The following is a 21,683-nucleotide window of genomic DNA, read 5'->3' on the forward strand; positions in this document are numbered from 1 at the left end:
TGGATATTCAATCGTTTTCACAATTAGGCACGGTTTGCAGAGATTCGAGATTAGGCTATGAACACATCCGATATTAATCTTATATTGGAACAATAAAAAAAATAATCGAAAAGGGTGAGTGACCGAACGGTGCTGCTCATTAATCATGCGACACAATATTCATGGGGCAAGGTCGAACACGAATCGAAACAATTAGTTGAAACGTGTGATCAAGATCGGACCTGGCTCGAACCATATAAAAGGTTGGGCACTGAGCAAATGGTGCGAGCTCTGCTTGTGGCGGAAGCCACTCCATGTCACTCAGTCGAGTGGTGAAGTTGTATTCAGAGAGATGGGCTGAGACAGATTACAACCCAAGTGAGTTTACTTGGTGTTGCGTATATCTGTGGATTTGTCTGTGCCTGTACCTGAATGTGATGCGTTTAGATAGAGTCCATCGTCTTGACTTAGCATCCTAAAACGGACCAAGCGGGTAGAGAGTCAGAGCAAACTACCCCCTACCATCCCCCAGCATCTCAGCATGGTAGCACAAAAAAACCCAGCACAAGTCTGGGCTAGTACAAGCAGTCTACACATGCAGACGCACGAAGTCGTAATGAGCGAGATAATCTGTAGTGCGACATTAAACACGATTTCACCTGGCGTCAAAAAGGAAGGTTAGCAGTTGTATGCATGTTGACGCATGACAAATAATGATCTAATCTGTATTTTGGTTATCTGAAAAAGTTAAACTGATAATGCTCTGAAGCTCACCTAAACATTTTGAAAATTATAAAGGCTATGTTTAATATCAGATTTGATGTCTTGTCATGCAGATCACATATTCAATGCGTTTTCCTTACCACAGAAGAATTAAATAAAAAGTGAAAAAAATGGTCAAACACAGGAAATGGTGAAACACTGGTGATGCTTACTGCGTTTCGCAGACTTCAGTAACAGTGACACATGGTGACACAGTAGGGGTCATCATGCCTTTTGACTATGACTGGTTCCAACTAATTCATTGGGTGTGGTCAGTACACTGGCAGGAAGTGGGACCGATATAGTATGGTAGAAATATTGCCGATCTCAGTCAAACAGCAATCAAACAATGACCTTTACACTATAGGAGTCAATACTGAATGTAATTATACCGATCAATAGATCAGGTTTTCACTCTGGGAAAAATAGGTTAAAATTCAGCACCCTGGATGAAGAAACACAAAACCTTTCATGTTTTTTTGTTGAAATGTTTATTCCAACACCTGCGACAAAATGTACCATATAATGATACTCAATACATAAATATAATTAACAACACTCACCCAACACTTTCATTCAGCCATAACACAGACGAAGTGATAAAACATTTTGTCTAAAGACAAATTAACACTACAGTCACATACTGGCAATCATAAAGATGCAGACAATGTACATCATTTTGAGACAACTAAATATTTCATTAATTATCTTGAAAAGGAAATGAAAGCTACTGTCCTGATCATTCACGAATACTTGTTTTATCTGGATATAATCATACCAGACATCTTGAAAAAGACACTACTGAAGAAGGCAATTACATCAAGGCTTCTTTTCATTGGAAATTGTTTATAGATATTATGCACAGTATTTACACATTGTAATTATAACCATCTCTAATAAATATGCACCTGTAATACATATGTACCACCTCCACGCTTGGTAATTCTACAAAATGCAATGTGCCTTCCATTGATATGTGCTGTCTCAACAGGATATAGCACAAACAGTAAGAATGGTAAGTGACACAATGTTGTATAATGATTGGTAAAATTTCTAAATAGCTTTTTGTATAAAATTATTTTCATGAAACTGGCTTTTTTCTCACAGGTTTTTAACACTACTATACACAAAGTGTGGACTAAATAATAAGTTCTGTTCCAGTCAAATGAGAATGCATTAATGCTGAAAACCATGATTGAGTTTTTTTTCATAAAAATCAAACGTTTGGTTGGCTCGGTCACAAAATACAGGCACAGCATGATGAGGTTGGAGCAGAGATAGTAACTGGATAATTGTCCATCTATTAAAGTATTGGCGCTTTGTGAGACTCACCTCACATTGATATATTCATTCTATCATTCCCTCATTCACATGAAAAAAATTGTGAATGTCATAATCTCAATCTTGTACTGTTTTCATTGTTAGATCATGAACATGACTTACGTAGGCCAGCTTAGAAGATGATGTGAATAGGGTTTAGTTCAAAGTTCAGGATAACATACCTTAGCACAAACAAATACCTCTTTTACAATCATTACCTGATTTGACCTTAATGTATTAACTTACATGTGTGATGAACATTTTTCTCTCAAAAATACTGCAAGATGTTATATTCTAGTTTTGATATTGTCATCTGAGTCACTGCTAGGTCAGCTTTCATTTACTTGGTAGTTTGGAATAAGGTCATCTTTAAAGAACAAACCAAGATAACAGCAAATATATGCCATCATTGACAGTTTCAATCTTGTTATGAAAGACTGTGACACTTTCCTTCTCCCTGATACATCGAGAATGCTGCTAAAGAAACCTAAACTCCAGATTAGTTCGCATTCAGCGAAGCAGCAAGGCTTTGGCAGTGAGCAATTTACAGTGACACTGAACACGACTGACTGATGTATGTTCAGTCCTCTTCATCATCACTGTCTTGTATACCCATCTCCCGTTCTCTCTGTGAGATATCGAAGTGGAAGTCGAAAGCATATTCCTTGTATTGATTGGCATGTGTTACCATGGATTCCTTCCTGTCCTTGTCATAGCGCTGAACCTGTGGAGGTAGAGTTATCAATCTCTGCTTAATTTCTGTGTGATTCCAACATTACAAGGTCAGCACTGTCCTAGCTATATTCAATTAACACTGGATTCACATTTTATTAGAACCATGGACTCTTGGGGTCTTGTCTTGCATGAGACATCACACTTATTGGAAGACAATATGTCATAAGTCACTAAGGTAGCCTTAGTGCAATGTTCAAGAATGGGAGTTAAGGTAAACCATAGTAAAGGTTGCTTCGTGAAAGGAGCCCTGTTCAACAAGGGCATGGTTAGCCCTGTTATAAGATTAAGAGATCAAAATTAGTGGTGAAAAGATGAGTCCCAGAAACCTGTGGTGTGGTTTCCATTCCAGACTCACTATCGTCATGTGTCTAGGTTCTTGTCACCATACTTGAGCTAATAGATTCCCCAAAGTGGTTAACGTCCTGCATCAATTCAAGGTTTACTCCTGCATCACTTAGATATGCTGTGATATAACTACAACAGTACCGAAAGTTGTCTAAACCTCACCCTGTATACAATACTGCAGTGCTATATAGGTGACGAAGACAATATTCAGCTTACCTGACAAAGAAAATCAGCTCCAGTTCCCTGTATATTGAGTCTTGTGGTTTCATTGAACAACTGCTCTGGTGATGCCACATCATGAACGCCATTACTATCGAAAAACTGGAAACAAAATTGTGAGAACATATACATTATTTGTTGATAGTGAGATGATGGAGAACAACACCATACTTTACACTCAGATCAGAGCGCTTAGTACATAAAACTCTTAAATAAACATATTCATCTTCTTGTGATTTCAAAATCCACATGAATAAACAACATACATAGGTGAACAACATATAGTGGGCTTATATGTAAAAGGGTTGATGACCTGTAGACTTAACCACATTATACTGAAAACAGTGAAAGTAGGTGTAGCAATGATCTGTTCTGCCTCGGCTGGGTGCATGTTTTACCTACCCTTGTGACGTTGCAGCAGTCTCGGTACAGGAACTCCATGGCCTTGGGATGAACCTGGTCCACAGCCTGACTCACATCGATCACATACACCCGATCTTTGTGCCACAACATGTTGAACTCACTCAAGTCGGCATGCACTATGCCACATTTCTGCTGTAAGTCCCACATGATCTGAAACATCAAACATATCTTGGTGACATCTGAACAAAGTGAAAGAATGGTACTAGATGTACAGGTGACTGGACAGAGAACATCAAAACTAGTTTTAAATGTGAAAAAAAAGAGAAAAAATATCAGTTAGTTATCCATCACCACTCCTAGCTAGAGAATGCAATTTCAAAATTTCAATGGTTGGTTGGTTTGTTGTCAAAAGCCGTACTCAGCAATATTCCAGGTGTATGGTGGTGATCTGTAAGCAAGTGAATCTAGGCCAGACAACCCAGCGATTAACATATATGAGCATCCATCTATGAAGTTGGGATATGATGACATGTGTCGACCAAGTCTGCGAGCCTGACCACCTGATCCCATTAGTTGCCTCTCAAGACAAGCATGCATTTTAGTGCAGATCTTCATAGGTCTTTATATTTAGAAAATGATAAAAGAAACTAAACAGACCATAACATTTGCTCAATTAAACAACAAAACAAATTAAAAGACCTCAGAGCCAAAAAGGCTTTCAGACATCACCTTAGCCATACAGAAGACTTGTTTGTATACAGTTGAACTATGCTATCTTAACTATGGAAGGACTGAGAGATCCCAGATATCTCACTATGACACAGGTTGTGTGAGGTCTGATTAATGCCTAAAGCTGTAGCTATTTGAAGCTACTAAATGAATTGGTGGCAATATTTCCAAAACGTGCAATTCATGTACACTGAAATGTGGCCTAACAGTTTCAGCTCCTGAAATTTCTTTAGCTATACTTTATCATTAAATAAACACAGTATGAGATATTAAGAACTAAGAAATATTACCTTCTTTGTTTGAGCATATGCATCTTCAAAGTCTGCAGATGACAGTCTTGCATCCTTGAGTTTAGGAGCCGATATTCCATCCTCTCCAATGAACGACATGACAAGAACATGTTGTTTCCTTACCACCACATGGGGACAGGGGAGATCAAACTTCTTCATCCTTGAGAATGTGGAAATGTTTACTATAAGTGTAATGCAGTATACCTGTTGCATAACATACTGCATGTATCCTTACAAAGCTTTAATAGATAACAAGCTTCATAATAACTCAATTACAGAACACACATAAAAGAATCATACAATAACATTCTCCACATTCCATAAATATAACACATGAACATGGAAAGAAGTGCTAAATGCAATTCATACCAACCTTAACATAGGAGTTATTTCCCTTTATTTTATGCAGCAGTAACACTTTTTCACAGTTAACACAAAATACAACAGACTATAAATGCAGTTCATACCAACGATATATGGGATGTATTTCCCCTTATACAGCTGAAACAATTCCTCAAAGTTAACATAATATACAACAGACTATAACATTACCTGTTGAGATTGAAAGCTTCTTTGTTGGCCCACAGTTTCATTATTTTCCGTGGGTTCTGTTTCTTGAAGTCATCTTTGAAAAACCTAGGATCCCCATGGACATACTGTTCCCGATTCTTGAACTCATTCAGTGTAGTCTTAAACACTTTTATAGCACACTCCTTGGGTATATCCTGCCCCTCCATGCTAAAACAGATACATTAAGACTAATCATACTAAACGGTTACTTAGTACTTAAATATTTCTACATGTTGATTGTTACCCATAACATTCTATCATTCCTGTCAAATATTTTCCAACATTATCCAGTGGCACCCTTTTCAATAAAACTTATCAAAATATTTCAGTACCTGTTACTACAATACTCAACTTACAAAAAAATCACCATAGAAAGGATGTTTTATATAAATATTCGTAACAGCACCACTAACCTGCCACCAAATGCATGAAAGACAACAGACTCCTTCCCACCACTGATGGTGCCAGATATTGAATCCAACCATCCATTGTTGACCAGCTTGTACATGAGTAGTCGAGTCCGGGGATCTACAGCATGCTCCTGTCACATGGAATAGAAGCATAAATATATACCAACAAACCAATACTGTGACAGATATTACCAAACCACTAATGTATCAAACATGACTATTAAAACTGCAATTATGACAAACATTCTTGATAAGTGTTTCACGCCACACTGAAATAATAGTCTGGACCAGGCAATCCAGTGATCAACATCATGAGTCTTGATCTACGTAACTGAGATACGATGGTCAACCAAGTCAGTGAGCCCGACTGAGCGATCATGTCAGTTGTCTCATGACAAACATGGGTTTTTGAAGACCTATTCTAGCCCAGATCTTAATGGGTTAAGGTTATTATGAAAAAGAATCTTACAGATAGAAGACTGTGCATAGAAGAGATGAGGCAGACTCTTACAAGTATTACTGTCTTGCTATTGGGGAACTATTCACTCAAAGTCCATACCGAAGTCACCCTGATGAAACTGACACATTTGTCCTCAGTGTATGGGTATAAGAGCATAAGCATACATACAGCCGTAGAGTGCTCCTTCTTCTCATGCAGCTTCTCTCTGTGCTTGTCCTCCTTCTGTGAGTGAGCCTTCAGCTTGTTGTACACATGGTTGGGCAACTGCATGTCCATGCCCTCACCATCTCCAGACCCGAAACCTGGAGGGAACTGAAAAACAGAAAGGAGATGTAAGCTGGAGGACTAAGGACAAATGACAATACATAATTGTGAGACTGTTTTTTTCACCCTTGTTTTATCATTGTTACTATAACTCATGCCATTATTATGTCACCATATCAATGAAACTGTCAAGCTGAGGCCTCAAATGTGTCATGAACTAATGTCAGTACCCTTACCACTGAAACTAAAAACCTTGTCAGCAATTTAAAGACACCAAGACAATAGACTTAAAAATTCAATGATTTAGAACCTGGAAGCAGTTTTGTTGACATGGATGATCACAAACTGATTGATATGTGAACTTCCATGAAAATAAAAAGTAGGAAATTAGAGTGAGAAAGTTTACTTTCACACCACAACAGATGGGCCAGGTCATTGACAAATATTTCAGGATGCAATGGTGCATATTAAAGTTTTTTAGCAGATTGTTACACTGATGGAACACAAATGTATGATTCTATATCACCAATGTTGTGTATTCACCAATAAAGGTAAATCTGTAACTCAACCCACTATATATCAGGTGCCGACATATAAGATATGCTCAGCCCTGATGTTACACAAAACCAAACTTGGCAGAACTTCCTACCATCATCATCTTCTCTGCATTGCGCCTGCCACAGATTGCCTTGTCATGCTTAGTAGTGATGTTCTTCCCAGTACCTGTGTATCCTTTAGGACCAATTTTAGGACTTTTCTTATCTGCAACAAAATGAAAATAAATAACTATACACCTTACACAAGCAACCAGGAATTTTAGCTTGCTGACATTTCTCGACAGTAAATCTTTGGCGACACTTGAAAATCTGATCACATGCTTTTCATTACTTGTAAGTACTAACATTACTGCTGGCATTCCATAAGGTTCTTTCTCTACATGTATATTATATCCTAAACAGATGATAATGCCACATACTTCAACAAAAACAAACTACCAGCTTCACAGAGTAAATACTAAATAGCAAACAAACTGAAACAAACATCATGCTTAATATTATTCAGTATCACATGCATCAACTGTTTCTTTGACATCTTTCATCTCAGAAATGAACACTGACTGTTTCTTACTTAATGCACCACTCTACAATTTTCCAGGTATGTCATGACGTTTTGTTTAATTATTGAGTCTGGACCAGATGATCCAGTTATCAACAGCATGAGCATCAATCTATAAAGTCAGGATTCAATGACTTGTGTCAACAAGTCACCGGTTCACATTATGACATGCATGAGTTTCTTAAGATAAATTTACACCCGGATTTTCATGGGCCTAGAAATGAACAGAAAGCAAAATGGGGGATAAAGATTACTGCAGCATAATGTGACCAGTTTAAAGCCCTGAGTTCCAAACCTAAAAATGAAACATTTTTAACAAATGCTGAAAAATACTAAGACAAGACACATGTGCAGGTGGGAGTTTTACTACATCAGCATGAGTGAGTGAGTGAGTGAGTGAGTGAGTGAGTGAGTGAGTGAGTGAGAGAGTGAGTGATTGAGTGAGTGAGTGAGTGATAGCAATATCTATGCAATATCACAGCATGGGATACCAGAAATGAGCGTCACACATAGTACCCATGTGGTGAATCAAACCCGGGTCTTCACCATGAAATGTGGGCACTCTACCCATTAGGTTTACCCATTAGGCTGCCCCTTCATCAACATAAACAATCTCACAAACTTACCCCAGTTATTTTTCTCTGGTGGGTCTCCATATTCATCACTATCATCCTCTTCCTCCTCATATACTGGGTGTCTTGTCTTATAGTTGTCAAATGTTATTTGCACTGAAACATCAAAAATATAGGTTACAATTTCCTTCATCAATTGAGAAGAACATATTTCAGGTATTCGATATTCTTCTTCATCGAATAGGAAACTGGGGTGATTTCCCCACAAACAAAATATTCTGAAAATGCCTGGATTTCAAATGGTCATAAGATGCAACAATTCAGGCCATGACCTTGTAGCTACAGACTAGCATTCACAAAACTCAAGTCAATGGTCTTGGCATATGGAAAGCACATGATTTTGAACATTGCAAGGTTTGTGGCTAATCTTACCTTTGTTAGTTCCATTAAATTTTTCCTGCTCTTTTTGAAGCATTTTGTTATGTTCTCTGTCAAACTCCAGTTGCAACATGCGGGCAATTAGTTCATCACTTGTACCCTCATTGTCTGTAGCTATACCAGCAGCTGCCAGAATCTCTGTCACTTCATCTTCCGTCATATCAGGAACAGCAGCTGCAGCAGCTTCTTGTCTAAATCAAAATCAAAATAACTAACTGAAAGCCCCTTGATATTTCATAATGAGTGTTTGGCAATTTGTTACAAATACCTCAGCATTAAGGCATATCAGATTGGAAACTGCTATCAATCATTATGCATAAATTATATATTCAAAGGTTAGTGAAAAATCTGCATAATAAACAGTAATGCTTAAAACTGATAGTATTCAGTCTAGATAGATTTCAAAGTTACTGTTCCTGGCTGTTTGTTTTCATATTCAGAAAGAATGCTGCTTGCTGATACGTAAACCAGTAACAGATTGTGAAACGACAAATCAGTTTGATTTTGGCTCTTGATGATCAAGCAATCCTCTCACCCTTTATCTTTTTGTTCTTTCTTCACAGGACCTAAATCTGGCCACCCTTCCTTCTCCTGAAGATCTGCTGCCAGCTGTTCACTCATCACTTCTTCCAGAGAGCAGGCAACAACCGGAGGACTCTTACCCCATGGAGCTGACTTCTTTGCCCAGGGATTAGTGGATGGGGTGATGGTTTGGGATGGGATTGGATTTTCAGAAACTGTTCCTTCCATAGTTTTTGATATGATTGGTGATGCTTGATGCTTGCTGCGATAAAAAAACATGTTTTTCTTACACTCTAATATATCATGTACTATTCAAATTGTACTCTACACTGTTTTACAGGGCAATGCAAATGTAACAGCAAGATCTATGTCCCTAATGGAAAAAGTCAAAAGGGGTTAGTGACAAGGGTTTGAGTGGCACCCTTTAGACCTTTTGTGGCTGTTTTCACCTATGTTGTCAGAATTGCTTTAGAAACTTCATTTCCCTATCATGTTAATACAGTATTTTTGTATACCTAATTCTCAGACATGCCCGCGGTTGCTGATACATCAGTTTGGCAACTTTGATGATGTTAAACATCTCTTTATAAGCTGACAAATGACACTGACAATCAACATGGATGTTTGAAAAACAGGAGTCATTTGAAAAATTAGACAGGGCAGATGATGATTTATACCCAAAAATGTCCTATATTTTGCCGGACAAATGGATGACACCTATGTACAAACCACGTGTAGTGATGACATATCTAGCTGTTACATTTTCACAAGATATTGTGATGACATTTGGATATCAGTCATTGCCCCAGAAAACAACAGTTTGAACAGATCTGAAACTGAAAGCTTGCTCGGTATCATAAAAGCTAATAAGCAAGTATGACTGACAGAACTAACACAACAAAATAACAATTCATTCAAAGAGATGTCATAATTTAGACTATACCTTGCTTGAATGTTGATGGATGAAACGGTCGTGAAAACTGGCTGATTTACAAACTCCACGACAGAAAGATCTGTTCCAAACTGATACTTGGAAATCAAAATTGACGGGCTTAGCTTTCTGTAAACGTTTTGGACTTAACTTTACGTTTTATGATATTGCCGTCAGAGAACAAACTTTTATAAACAGAATTACAACCAAAACTAAAAATAAACTATATCAAACAGGAAATGTCGTCCGCTTGTGAAATTCAATAAACTACTTTCCCGCAAACTTATCATTAGCTGTCTGTGCAGAATATAGTGACATTGGGACAGTGTAACTAAACTACTATTTCTATTTCATATAAAATATTAACATACAATTTTTGTTGTATTACATTTATTTCAAGATCTAATCCTTGTGTATATAGAAAATTGGTATGGGTATTTTTTATCAAATATAGTATGGCTTATTAAGTGTATCCTTTTCAGTCTTCCGGTTCTGGTAAAACCCGGACTACATTTAACCTTAAAACAAAGGAGAAGAAAATAAACGATTGGAGTTTATCGACTCCGCTATTTTTGTAATTTGATAATACGATGTGAACAAATGTTCTCTAAACTGTTGTTCCCATTTAGCGTACACGTATTTCGGTGTTAAACGTGTCATCCACTTTATCGGTCGTGTCAGGTTATAATGTTTCGACCCGTGTTAGTAAATACTGAAAAGAAGTACCAGCGGGAAAATATAAATATTCACCGTCGACAGTTACATATGTAAACATAACAAAAAAAAGTGGATGCTGCTGAATATAGAATTGTGTAAATATTTCCGCCAAATCATTATTGCTATTAAATAACATTCGTGTTAATTATGTACTGATTATTGATATAGAAGGTCGAGCTTTGAATTTAAAAAGAAGAATCAGAAGCAGAAGATACTCAGTTCCTGTCCTGTGTAGACCAGCCGAGGTAGTTTTTGTAGACGAATCATCCGCCTTTTTAAAAATCTCCCATTCAAACACCGTCGCATCTGTGATTTACGTACGTTGCTTTACGATAATGGAAATGGAGGTGATAAGATTTTCGTAGAATTGACGACAGAGTGAATTCCACAAAGGTTTGCAAATAATACAATTATTTATCAAAAGTTCCGTTTAGCCCATGTATCAGTTCACTTTTTGAATCCATATTCACATACACATTCAAAGCATCTATAGCATTTAATATGTTTATCAGTTGTTTTTATTGTTTACAAAACCATACTCTCATTGTCTTATTAATGCCAAATAATAATATAATATATAATCTCTCATGTCCATTGTAATGAATGACCTTTATGTCACACTACAATGTTCTGGTCTATGATCGATTCGCTGGAGCCCTTGCCCTAACCATTAAAACATATCTTTAGATCATAACAAGGACCCCAGTCTTTCAATCTATTCTTGATTTCACACATGCCAGTGCATCTGCATGTCCACATTTCCAGTGCAAAAATACTGACATCTGATTCAGAAAAAAACATATTCTCTGTTGTAGGGCTTTGAAAAAGTATGGTTAGCAGCAAGTTACAATGGAGAAGCTAAAAACAGATGAGCAGATATGTCTTGGCAGCAGCGAAGTGTTCAGCAATGCAGAGTTCTATCATTTAAGAAACTGCTTGGTGGAGATCATTGAGGAGGTCAAATTGCGAAGGGTACAGTGTGCATAATATTACATGGCCTTACTTTAGCATGATTCATGATAATACTGATGTTCATATTTTTCATGATAATTCTACAGATTCTGATTCAAACATTCAAACATGTCAAGACATAGGTCTGTTTTTTTCAAGATCATAATATTTTGATCTTTCATATGGAAGCATAAAAAAACACACAAGTCATATCATGTAAGTAGGTGTTAACATTGTTTTATCTTTTCAAACCTCATCATTTGTTTTAGCTTATGACAGGACCATTGAAAAGACTTGAAGGATTTATCTTATCTCATTGCTTTCAGTGCAGTGCTAATCTACAAGGATGAATGCCTTTAAAAACAAAGACAACAGCAAATTTGAGTAAATCACAATTTTTAACAAAACATCAGTTTACTTAACAAGGACATTTAGTACTAAATCCTAGATAAAATGTGCAACAATACACAACAGCAGGTATGTTTCTGTAGGGCAATGATGCCGAGAGTGAGCAGAGGATCAAGCTATTGGTCAATGAGAAGTATCAGCTGGAGAGGAGATGTGTAAGTGCAGCAGTACATTTGGTTAGCAGTGCATGTTGCTGGTGTTCTGTTTCCGTTATGGTAAGTTATGTGTATTGGAGCATTGTCAACATAAGAATTTTAGTGATAAAAATAGTTCCTGAAAATTTAATTTATTATCATATGTAATATATAAATGGTATTTGACAATTTGTGGTAATTTCTATATATCTGTAAAAGAGTTTAGCCAGTGTTGTGATGAAGCATTAAATCTGGAGACTCACTAATTTTCTAACTTTGAATGTTTGTGTTATTGCAAGGTACATGATATGCCTAGCAAGGGAATTGCTTTCATAGATACCTCACATGAAATTACGTTTGATGTGTGTAGTAAGAGAATATGTTCCTATTACATCTGGTCTAGAAGTGTTACATATTAAGATATCCATAATTTTATGTAAGTGTAAGAATACTGTTATGAGTTTGTTTGAGGCATAGGTGTTAATTATGGACGATGTCTGGTGATATAATCGTGATTGATGACTCTACACTGTGTTCATTAATTTGACGGATGGTGGTGTAGCCTAATGGTTAAAGCATCTGCTGTAGGTCATTGGGTACAATGTGTGAACCATATTTCAGATGTCCCCTGATGTGATATTGCTGGATTTTTTTTGGTTTTCATTAGCAAATGCTTTTTTATCAAGTTTTTAATAAAATAGTTTAACCAGTCCTTTGAAAGGTAGATCAAATTTTCTGTATCATTTTATACCTATTTTGATTGTGCTTTCATTACACAGAAAAGTGACTGAAAGTTAAGAATGAATTATTGACTACTAGATTAAGCCAGTTTTTGTCCAGTAATCAATGAAAAGTCACAACTGTTTCCAGTTGGTAGTGTAAGTATTATTATTATGTGTATCCAGGATGCAGAATTTGGACAACTCTCTGCTATCAGGGAACAGCATCAGCGACATGTCACTGACTTAGAACGAAACTTGCAGGAGAAGATGAGGCTCTTGGAGGAGGAGAATGTGAGAACTGAAATATTCATCCTGTTTATGTTTATATGTTTGTTTGTTATTTAATGCTGCACTCAGCAAAATTCAAAGAGAGAGGGAGGGTACATGTAAATTGTCGAATCTGTAGCAGACAATCCCGTGATCAACTTCATGAGCTTCGATCCATGCAATTTGGATATGATGACATGTGTCGACCAAGCAATGTATTGATTGTTATGATTCCTATGGAACATTTCAAACCACAGAGATAGTGTTACTGAGAATGTAATACCAGGACCACAAAGTGAGTACAGTGAACATATTGGAGTAGACAGAGAATCTCACCAGAGTGTCTTTTGATATCAATCATGTCTCCATGAGTTGATAAAGTTACAAATATCTGAGGACTGACAAGGATATTTTCACTTTTATCAGTGTGTGTTGATATGAACTGAACAGAAAAAGAAAAAAAATGTAATCTCCTAAAGTTGTGTTTCTTTTACTGTTCAGTATATCTGATATCAAAAGACACAAGGGTGAGATTCTAAAATTCTGTCATTAAAAAATCACTTCATTAATTTTCACTGCAAAGTGTACATCTCTAGCAACATAGCATCATGAGTCATGTACAAACATACTTACGTCCAAGATGTCTTTGGTCTAGTCTCTGGCCATGACCCATAGCAGGGTTTGGCCTATCTATGAGAGATACAATTTTGACACTGATTTTGAGGGACAAGTTGGGAGATCAGGCTAGCTATTCTCGAAACCTTTGTAGCTCTACAAAGTTCTTAAGCCCATTCTTAACACGTTGGCTATGACAAAAGTTAAGAATTCTTAGGGCTACGAACGTTTCAAGAATAAGGACCCAGCTTATTTACGGAGTTGGCTTATACATGATAATATCCGGTAATTGATGATATACAGGCATTGTACAAAATCTACTGTCAAAGTGATATCTCCTAGGAGATATTGTTGATCTCACACGAGCAATATCTCCTGTTGAACAGTTTGGGATGATATAGACTCATATCTCTGTACTTCTGACACTAATCCATAAATCATCCCCTTACCTACCTGACTCACAATATTCCACACCTCATTTTTTTTGTCAGTACCTGAAACACATCATTCTCAGAAAATTGACAATCCATAAGCCAGAAATGCGATATTATTTTGTTTCATGTTGTTTATCATGCATGAAAGGTTATTGGGGACAAGATATACTGCATTTCAAACTTAAGCAGATTTGTCAGAAAAAAGCCCGCAATGTGCCTGGTGACGGATGTGAACCTCTTTTGGTGAAGCTGATCCTGTCTTAACTATCTGAAGTAACTGCACACAACAAATTCCAAAGCCATGGATCACTTGACCTGTGGTTGGCAGAAAATATAGAAAATGTATGTCTGCTGAAAGGTGATTCTTTTTCAGAAACAACTAAAAGTCTATAGAAAGTGTGGTGAGAAAGAGACAGAATCATTGAAGGACAGCGTTCGGTCACTTCAGGTAGGCAAGCAAATGGAAGCATTCATTGTTACAGATTTGACATGGTGGACCAGTTTTGTGTAAATATAGTAATATTAAAATTAGTATAAACTAAAAAATGGTATATTGGCATTAGTAGCAAGTAGTCAATGACTGTTAACTTTAACTACAATCTGTGTCTACATAGAATATCCTTTTTGAAGAGGGGTGGTTAGATGGGTGAGTGGTCAAAGCATTCCTTCAACTCACTGAAGGCCTGTTTTTGATTCACTAAAAGCTCGTTTTTCTGTAACCCTTCCTTGATATTGCTGGAATAATGCTAAAAGAGGTGTATGATCATACTCAATCATTGAAACATAGCATATGTATTTTTTGTTCTGTACATGGTTTTGAATTGCTGATGTTTTTCCAGCTGTCAAAGTATTCTCTGGAGAAAAGCCTGCGAGAACAGGAGCACAAGCTGCAGTCCCATCTCAGCTCCTCGGATCAGCAGCTGGGAGAATTATCTGCCCTTGAACAAAAGCTGCGAAGTATGACAGTGCACTTCCAGCAGTTAAGTAACAGCCAGGAAAGACTGGAGAAAAATGGTGAGTACAGTACTAATGTGTTGTCATATTTTTCTGGCACAGTGATTTTCTACTGCATAAAATATGATTCAGTTTTCATAAGGCTGATGTTGTGTGGTACACTGTCAGTCTGTTGTTCATCATAACTTTCACATTTTCTGCATATTCTATGAGAAACCTGAAGGAGTAGAGACTTTGTCCAGCTATTGTGTCTCTAACATTGTTCATAGAATTCCAATCCAATTTTAGACCTGGTTCAAACAAACATAATAATTCTGCTTGTCATGTAATCCCCGTCTTCTTGTAAATGAATAGTAGGGAACTGAAAATTAGTCATATTCAAATGCCTGTTGATCAATGATGACTTCATATTTAAAGAAATGTTTTTAGAGTTAAATTTAAATATTGAAAGTTATCTGCTAATTAGAGGCAGCCTCATGTGATGCCACTTTACCGGTTGACAAGCAGGATTTGCTGATACATGTAGTTTCAGTTGATATGTTGTGTCACAGTTTCTGAAACACATTATTTCACCTCTACGCAACCCTGTTCTGAAATGCTAAAGCCCTAAGAGAAGCAAGTCTATGTTTCTTCAGGATCCCCTCAAACTCATCTTATGGAGCTCCTTTGCAATTTACATGAAAGAGTTTTTCCTTTCTATCAACCTTATATGTATTCTACTTGAATTAAAAGCAATTCAATTCAAGTAGAAGTTATGTATGATGTCAATATGTATGTAAATAAATTGACTTTTTTTTCTGCATTTAGAGCACTTTTGATATCACCTAGCAAACTTATGTAAACAAAAATGTAAGGATGGTTACAGGAAAAGCTCTTAGGAGAATAACCAACTGTAGACTTATGTATTGATAAATTAAAACACAAACAATGAATGGTTAATAAAGTAATTTATTCATGGAAAAGGCTAACAATGATTATTTTTTATGGAATGTATATATCAAACAGCACGAAAGTTCAAAGTACCTTATCAAGCATCAATTTAGTTTCAGCATTGTTTTGATAATTCTGTAGTCAGTGAGTGTTTACCAGGATCATACAGGTTCAGATACTGAAAGTGAGCTCTCACCCAAATACTAATGAGCATACGAGTCTGGTCAAGCCTCATTATTTGCACTCAGATCTGTGTCATACATGTCAGCACTACTCCACAGAATCATTTGTTTCAAGTTTATGTTCAATTGAATAATTAAAGATGTCAATGCACCTGAATAAGGTGAAGTGTCTTAACATTAAACTTTCTCAAACACACAGTCATGTTTCAAAAAGAATTGTTTAACCCCCTGGATGCCATATATGTCCCTCCTCTTCAACCCTCACTTTGAAGTCCAATAAAATTCTAAATATACCACGCACATATATATATACTTCACAGTTGTGAATTCTGTGGAAAATTTCCTGTTTCTTGATACCAACCACTATTATCTCAGACAAAGCTAAAGTGCTTAAAAATACCTTTGAAAATAGGCTTCATCATAAGTATTGCTATTTTTCACTGTCCAAAATCGTGATTCAGAGCGGTATCTGCAGTAGGTTTTGAAATGTGAAAATCAGATAAATCCTGTGAGTATTGAATTTCAAAAATAGCATATTAACGATCACTGATATCAAGTTTTCATGTAACCAGTAATGATAATTCTGAAATGTTACTTATCGGCATTTCGGGCGTCTTCCATCATTTACAGTGTAAGCGATAAAAACGTATAACAATACACAGAGAGTCAGAATAATTCTGATTTCTTACATCTCACTTTTATGCACAAAAGATCCCTGAATAAAGGAGAGTCCTCGCAAACTTCTGTGTACCCTTGTCATCAAAGCCACCATTTTGAAAGAAAATTGGTCATCGGTAGTGATGTCACATGTCAACATTGTTGCACATTTTTGGCAATTTCTTTGAGGTGGAGGTCAGTTGAACAAGACTAAACGCAATGGGCATATCATTTTTTCCTGAAACTGATTTCATTATCTCCATATATCCATGTTCAACATCATACCACACGTGGATATAGGGTGGGCATTTTTATTCTTTGAAAGGTTTTGTTTGTTTGAATAATATGTATATGGGAAATTGGCTCAGTAAGTGTACTATATCACATTTTGAGCCTCTACACAAGTGTTTGAAGATCACATGTATCCATTACTGCAACAAGTGCTTTAGTTACTATGATTTACAATAATCAATACATTGGGACAGATATTGCAGTTTCATATAAACAGGTTAATAAACAGCAATTTAATTCAACCTTATAAGTAAAACTGATAATATTAATGAAAATAAATTTTATATTTTATGAAATGTGTAGGCACACATATTTAGAGGAATTCATTGCATAGGTTTGTGTCGTTTTTGTAGACAAAACAATTATTAAAATTGATTGACCAGGTGCAAGTTTGTCAAAAACGTTTTATGATTCATTATCATTGTTTTTGATAATAAAGTCAATCCGAATTCGATTTAAACATATTTTGATGGCAGAATATCCAACTCAAAAATTATTTTTACAGAAACTGTTTAAAAATATATAAACCAGGTCATGTCTTAATTTGGACAAAGCATATGTCCATATTCTAATAATTCCATACTAAGAAATATGATCTCTTTGTACCTTTCATTGCATACTTTTTGAAGGGAATTAATTACAAAATCATTAGAAAAAAGTTTATATCCTAAATGAATACTCAATGAATATTCAGGTGTTGCGAAAATTTCATTTACACTAAATTGATGCCAGACAGGTGAGCGTGTTGCTCACAATATGATACGTAGTAGAACAGTCTAATTGTTGATATATTCAGGACACTATTTCAGTGGTAAAACCATTTATTTTATGTTTCGTTTAAAAAATGTTGAATTCTGACATAGAAACCGAGACCTTTTACACACTGATTGGAAATCAGGTTAGATATATACTAATCAGCAAACCAGTGTCGTCTTTCTCCGACGTCACAAAATGCACAAAACATGCCATGACGTCTACTAAAAATGTCACATATATTCAGTTATTTCATTACATTTGAAGATGTGTCTGTTACTCCTTTAATAATGATGCAAAATTAAGCAAAATACATCTACACAAACAGGAGAATATGGGAATCTAAGAACTAAATTATGTATCAGATAGGGCCATCCAAATCGCTGTTGCCTTCATTCTGATGTAGTACATTGGTATCTTTTCTTACAAATTGTGAAACTACCAAAAGGTATCCACTCACATTGGGAAACTTTGTATTGGAATGGTTTAGTTCATGGCGAGCAAAACGTAATGAAAATATACTCTCCGTATCCACAGCAAATTCTCTCCATTTGATGTGAGTTACATTGACCTAATGTAAAGCATAGCAGAGTTATGCCCCCTTATCTTTATACGTGCATGACCTCTCTGTCAACATTTGATGTGATCGAAGAAAATCGATTTTTCACTTTTATTGCGTTTTTTTTATTATTTTGTGTGTATGACGTTATGCATTAGCACATAAATTCATTTCATATACACTTATGTTGTTCAGATATCAAGCTGTATTTTCTTCGCTCACACTTTGACATATGACAAATTAAAAAAATCGTAGCAGAGTGCTTTTATTGGTGCAGGGTAAAACACAGAGAAATTTACTGTTTTTTAATGCACACAAAAGTTTTGGACAACATTTTGCAGTGTCTATTTCTCAAACCCCTGAGGTAGTCACTGTTATATTTATACCAACAGATATGAAATTAAACATTCTACATTTCTGTGTAATTTTATAGCCGTATGCAGATCCAGGACCACGCAAGTGCAATTCCCGCATAACATTCACTTTTCAAACCTTACGAAAATGTGTGCCTGAAAAAAAACTCATCCAGGGAGTTAAACAGATTTCACATTTCATGTATGGAACATATTCAGTGAGTAAGATAATGCCTTTAGTGTGAGCTGGAGCTTGTGAAATGTGATATACCAGTAGAAGACTTCGTTTTGTGTTCCTTGCTGAATACAGTAAGAGGTTGTTCATTGGTTCACAAAATATTTCAGAATGTGCTATTAATTCTAATACTTTCACCCATTACTTTATAGTGCTTGCAGTGACCATAAGGATTGATTACTGCATGGGTTCCACTGGAGCCTTTGCTTTTTTAGTTGTAGGAGAAACAAAGGTCCTGCATTTTTAGGACAAGGGATGGAAATGCATTGTAATGCAAAAGAACTATATGTTTTGAGTTTAAAGAATGGACCCCATAATGATTAAAAGTTTGGAGACAACCTCCTACAAGGTAAAGACAAGAGTTTTTATGGATGACAACTTCTTTATTGTGAAGAGTCACGATGTTTCGAAGTATGTTCTTACTTCTTCGTCATCATTCACCTGATGAAGAAGTAAGAACATACTTCGAAATGTTGTGACTCTTCACAATGAAGAAGTTGTCATCCATGAAAACTCTTGTCTTTATGCGTATCTCTTCTAAATGCCATTCAAAGACTCAACACCCTACAGCATTATGAAGCTTCCATATCCAGGACTGCAGATCCAGGATAGTCTGATGTCCCCATGAAAATTCACTAGCATGATGGGCCACTAATTGTGTAGATTTACTGGCCTGACTGGATTTTTATTACAGTCAATTTGATTCCATTTGAGACTGAAGATTCAGACAGACCAACTCTGATGATGTGTCTCATAATTTGGGACACCCGAATAAAAAAGTTGTTTCACAAACGATCATCATTTTCTTGTTTGCTACTTTTTACAAGGAGTTGGGGGGGGGGAACTTGCTGGGAGAACAGCCAGGTGGGCAAGGTGCACATGTGAAACTGACACGTGTGATTTGCCAGGCAAACCAGCAAACCAGACATTTGTGATTACAGTACCTGAAACAATGAGATTATCACAGGACACTAGGTCAATTCTTTGCAAAGTATTTAACATTTTTAGAAATGAAGGTGAAAGGGGTAGACCTCAATATGCTTTGGCTAAGTATCGTTTACGAACTGCACATTGCTTTTGGGATGACGGAAGGGAAGTTAAAAACTATCTTGAAAAACTGTACTGATTCAGCCTGTACGGACACAACTGAGGGGACCGTCTCAAAACCCACATGATGTGAGAAAGTCGATTCATTTCAACAACACCTGGTTAGAAATGCCATTAAGTCTCTATATAAACAAAATACCTTTGTCTCTCTGAATATTCTGAAAATGCGTATGGAGACAAATCATTCTTTGGTCATTTCAAAATATCAGTTATGGAAGTTGCTTTACAAATTTGGTTTCCGATGCAAAAAAATAGGCTCATAAAATAGACGTGCACTGTGCGAGAAGTCTGATATTGTTTGACTAAGAAACCAGTACTTACACACAATTCGAAAGAAACGTACAGAGGGTTACGAGCCTGTATATCTGGACGAAACATGGGTAAATGCTTCCCATACCACAGGGACAGAATGGTTCGCTAGCTCCTCTTCAGAGTCCTGTGCCAGAAAATTACCACCTGGCAAGGGAGAGCGACTGATTGTGCTCTATGCTGGTTGCAAGAGTCCGTAATTCCTACCTGGCTGCTCTCTAGTCTTCAAGGCAAAATCTAACAACTGAGAAGATCATACCAAAATGAAAGGGATGGTTTTTTTAGAATGGGTACAAAATCAATTGGTACCAGCACTGCCCCCCAAAAGTCTGATTGTGATGGATAACGCTCCATGTCATGGCGTTCAAGTACCTAATACAAAGGCCCCAACATCTAACAGTAAGAAGGGGGACATGATAGAATGGTTGCAAAACAAAGCAATATCGTATCCGGAAAAAGCAACCAAACCTGTTCTGTATGACATCATAAAGCCAAATAAAAGGTTGATGAGTACCTTACAGAACATGGTCATTCAGTTTTGCGATTGCCACCCTATCATTGCGATTTAAACCCAATAGAACTCATTTGGGGTATCATGAAATCGGATGTTGGCAGGCAAAATGTAACTTCGGGATGTACAGACGATTGTTCAACAGTCAATAGATACCATCATGCAGGAAACATGGCAAAAGTGCGTTGAGAAAGTTGAGAATGAAATAGAAAGACATTATTGGGAACAAAGTGGACTGGACCATGCCACCATCAAGCCAGTGGTCATCATGGTAGACTCTGATGACAGCGACACCGATTCAGACAACAGTGTCCTCTGAAAGTAGCAACACTGACTCCCACTGAACATCTCAAGTGGTAACCAGATAACGGCTTTTGAGATGACCCCATCTTCACAACACACCCTTGTTGATTACCTGGCTATTCTACCAGCAAGTACCTTCCCCCCCACCTCATACAAAATAGCGAAAGGTGACAAGAAAGTGATGATCGTTTGTTAAACAACTTTTTTATTCAGGTGTCCCAAATTATGAGACACATCATCAGAGTTGATCTTTTGATTTCATGTGG

At 36.6% G+C, this 21,683-nt stretch overlaps 2 protein-coding genes across 2 annotated transcripts in view; one reads left to right on the forward strand and one right to left on the reverse strand.

Annotated features, from left to right (window-relative positions):
* Positions 1-1,213: 1,213 nt before the first annotated feature.
* LOC137278535 (serine/threonine-protein kinase RIO3-like) lies at positions 1,214-10,299 on the reverse strand. Its single transcript, XM_067810927.1, has 12 exons — positions 10,038-10,299; positions 9,108-9,356; positions 8,567-8,763; positions 8,189-8,290; positions 7,096-7,208; positions 6,351-6,494; positions 5,726-5,853; positions 5,295-5,480; positions 4,743-4,902; positions 3,763-3,933; positions 3,358-3,462; positions 1,214-2,785 (listed from the first exon to the last, which is right to left on the reverse strand). The coding sequence occupies exons 2-12, from the start codon at positions 9,320-9,322 to the stop codon at positions 2,642-2,644; spliced, it is 1,665 nt and encodes a 554-aa protein (XP_067667028.1). The 5' UTR covers positions 9,323-9,356; positions 10,038-10,299; the 3' UTR covers positions 1,214-2,641.
* Positions 10,300-11,591: 1,292 nt separating this feature from the next.
* The window catches only part of LOC137277122 (coiled-coil domain-containing protein 73-like), a 143,522-nt gene continuing 133,430 nt past the window's right edge, over positions 11,592-21,683 (forward strand). Inside the window, exons 1-5 of the mRNA XM_067808790.1 lie at positions 11,592-11,714; positions 12,185-12,256; positions 13,141-13,248; positions 14,647-14,721; positions 15,113-15,287. Of these exons, the coding sequence (XP_067664891.1) occupies positions 11,592-11,714; positions 12,185-12,256; positions 13,141-13,248; positions 14,647-14,721; positions 15,113-15,287 (553 nt within the window). The remainder of the gene's footprint in view (positions 11,715-12,184; positions 12,257-13,140; positions 13,249-14,646; positions 14,722-15,112; positions 15,288-21,683) is intronic.

Source organism: Haliotis asinina, chromosome 3 (assembly GCF_037392515.1).
Source record: "Haliotis asinina isolate JCU_RB_2024 chromosome 3, JCU_Hal_asi_v2, whole genome shotgun sequence".
NCBI lineage: Eukaryota > Metazoa > Mollusca > Gastropoda > Lepetellida > Haliotidae > Haliotis > Haliotis asinina.

Coding starts and splice junctions, on each gene's coding strand:
- LOC137278535 (XM_067810927.1), bottom strand. CDS start 9,322: ATGGAAGGAACAGTTTCTGAAAATCCAATCCCATCCCAAACCATCACC. Junction 6,495..7,095: donor ATGCAGAGAAGATGATGATG/GTAGGAAGTTCT, acceptor TCTGTTTTTCAG/TTCCCTCCAGGTTTCGGGTC. Junction 3,463..3,762: donor ACTGCTGCAACGTCACAAGG/GTAGGTAAAACA, acceptor TTTTGTTTCCAG/TTTTTCGATAGTAATGGCGT.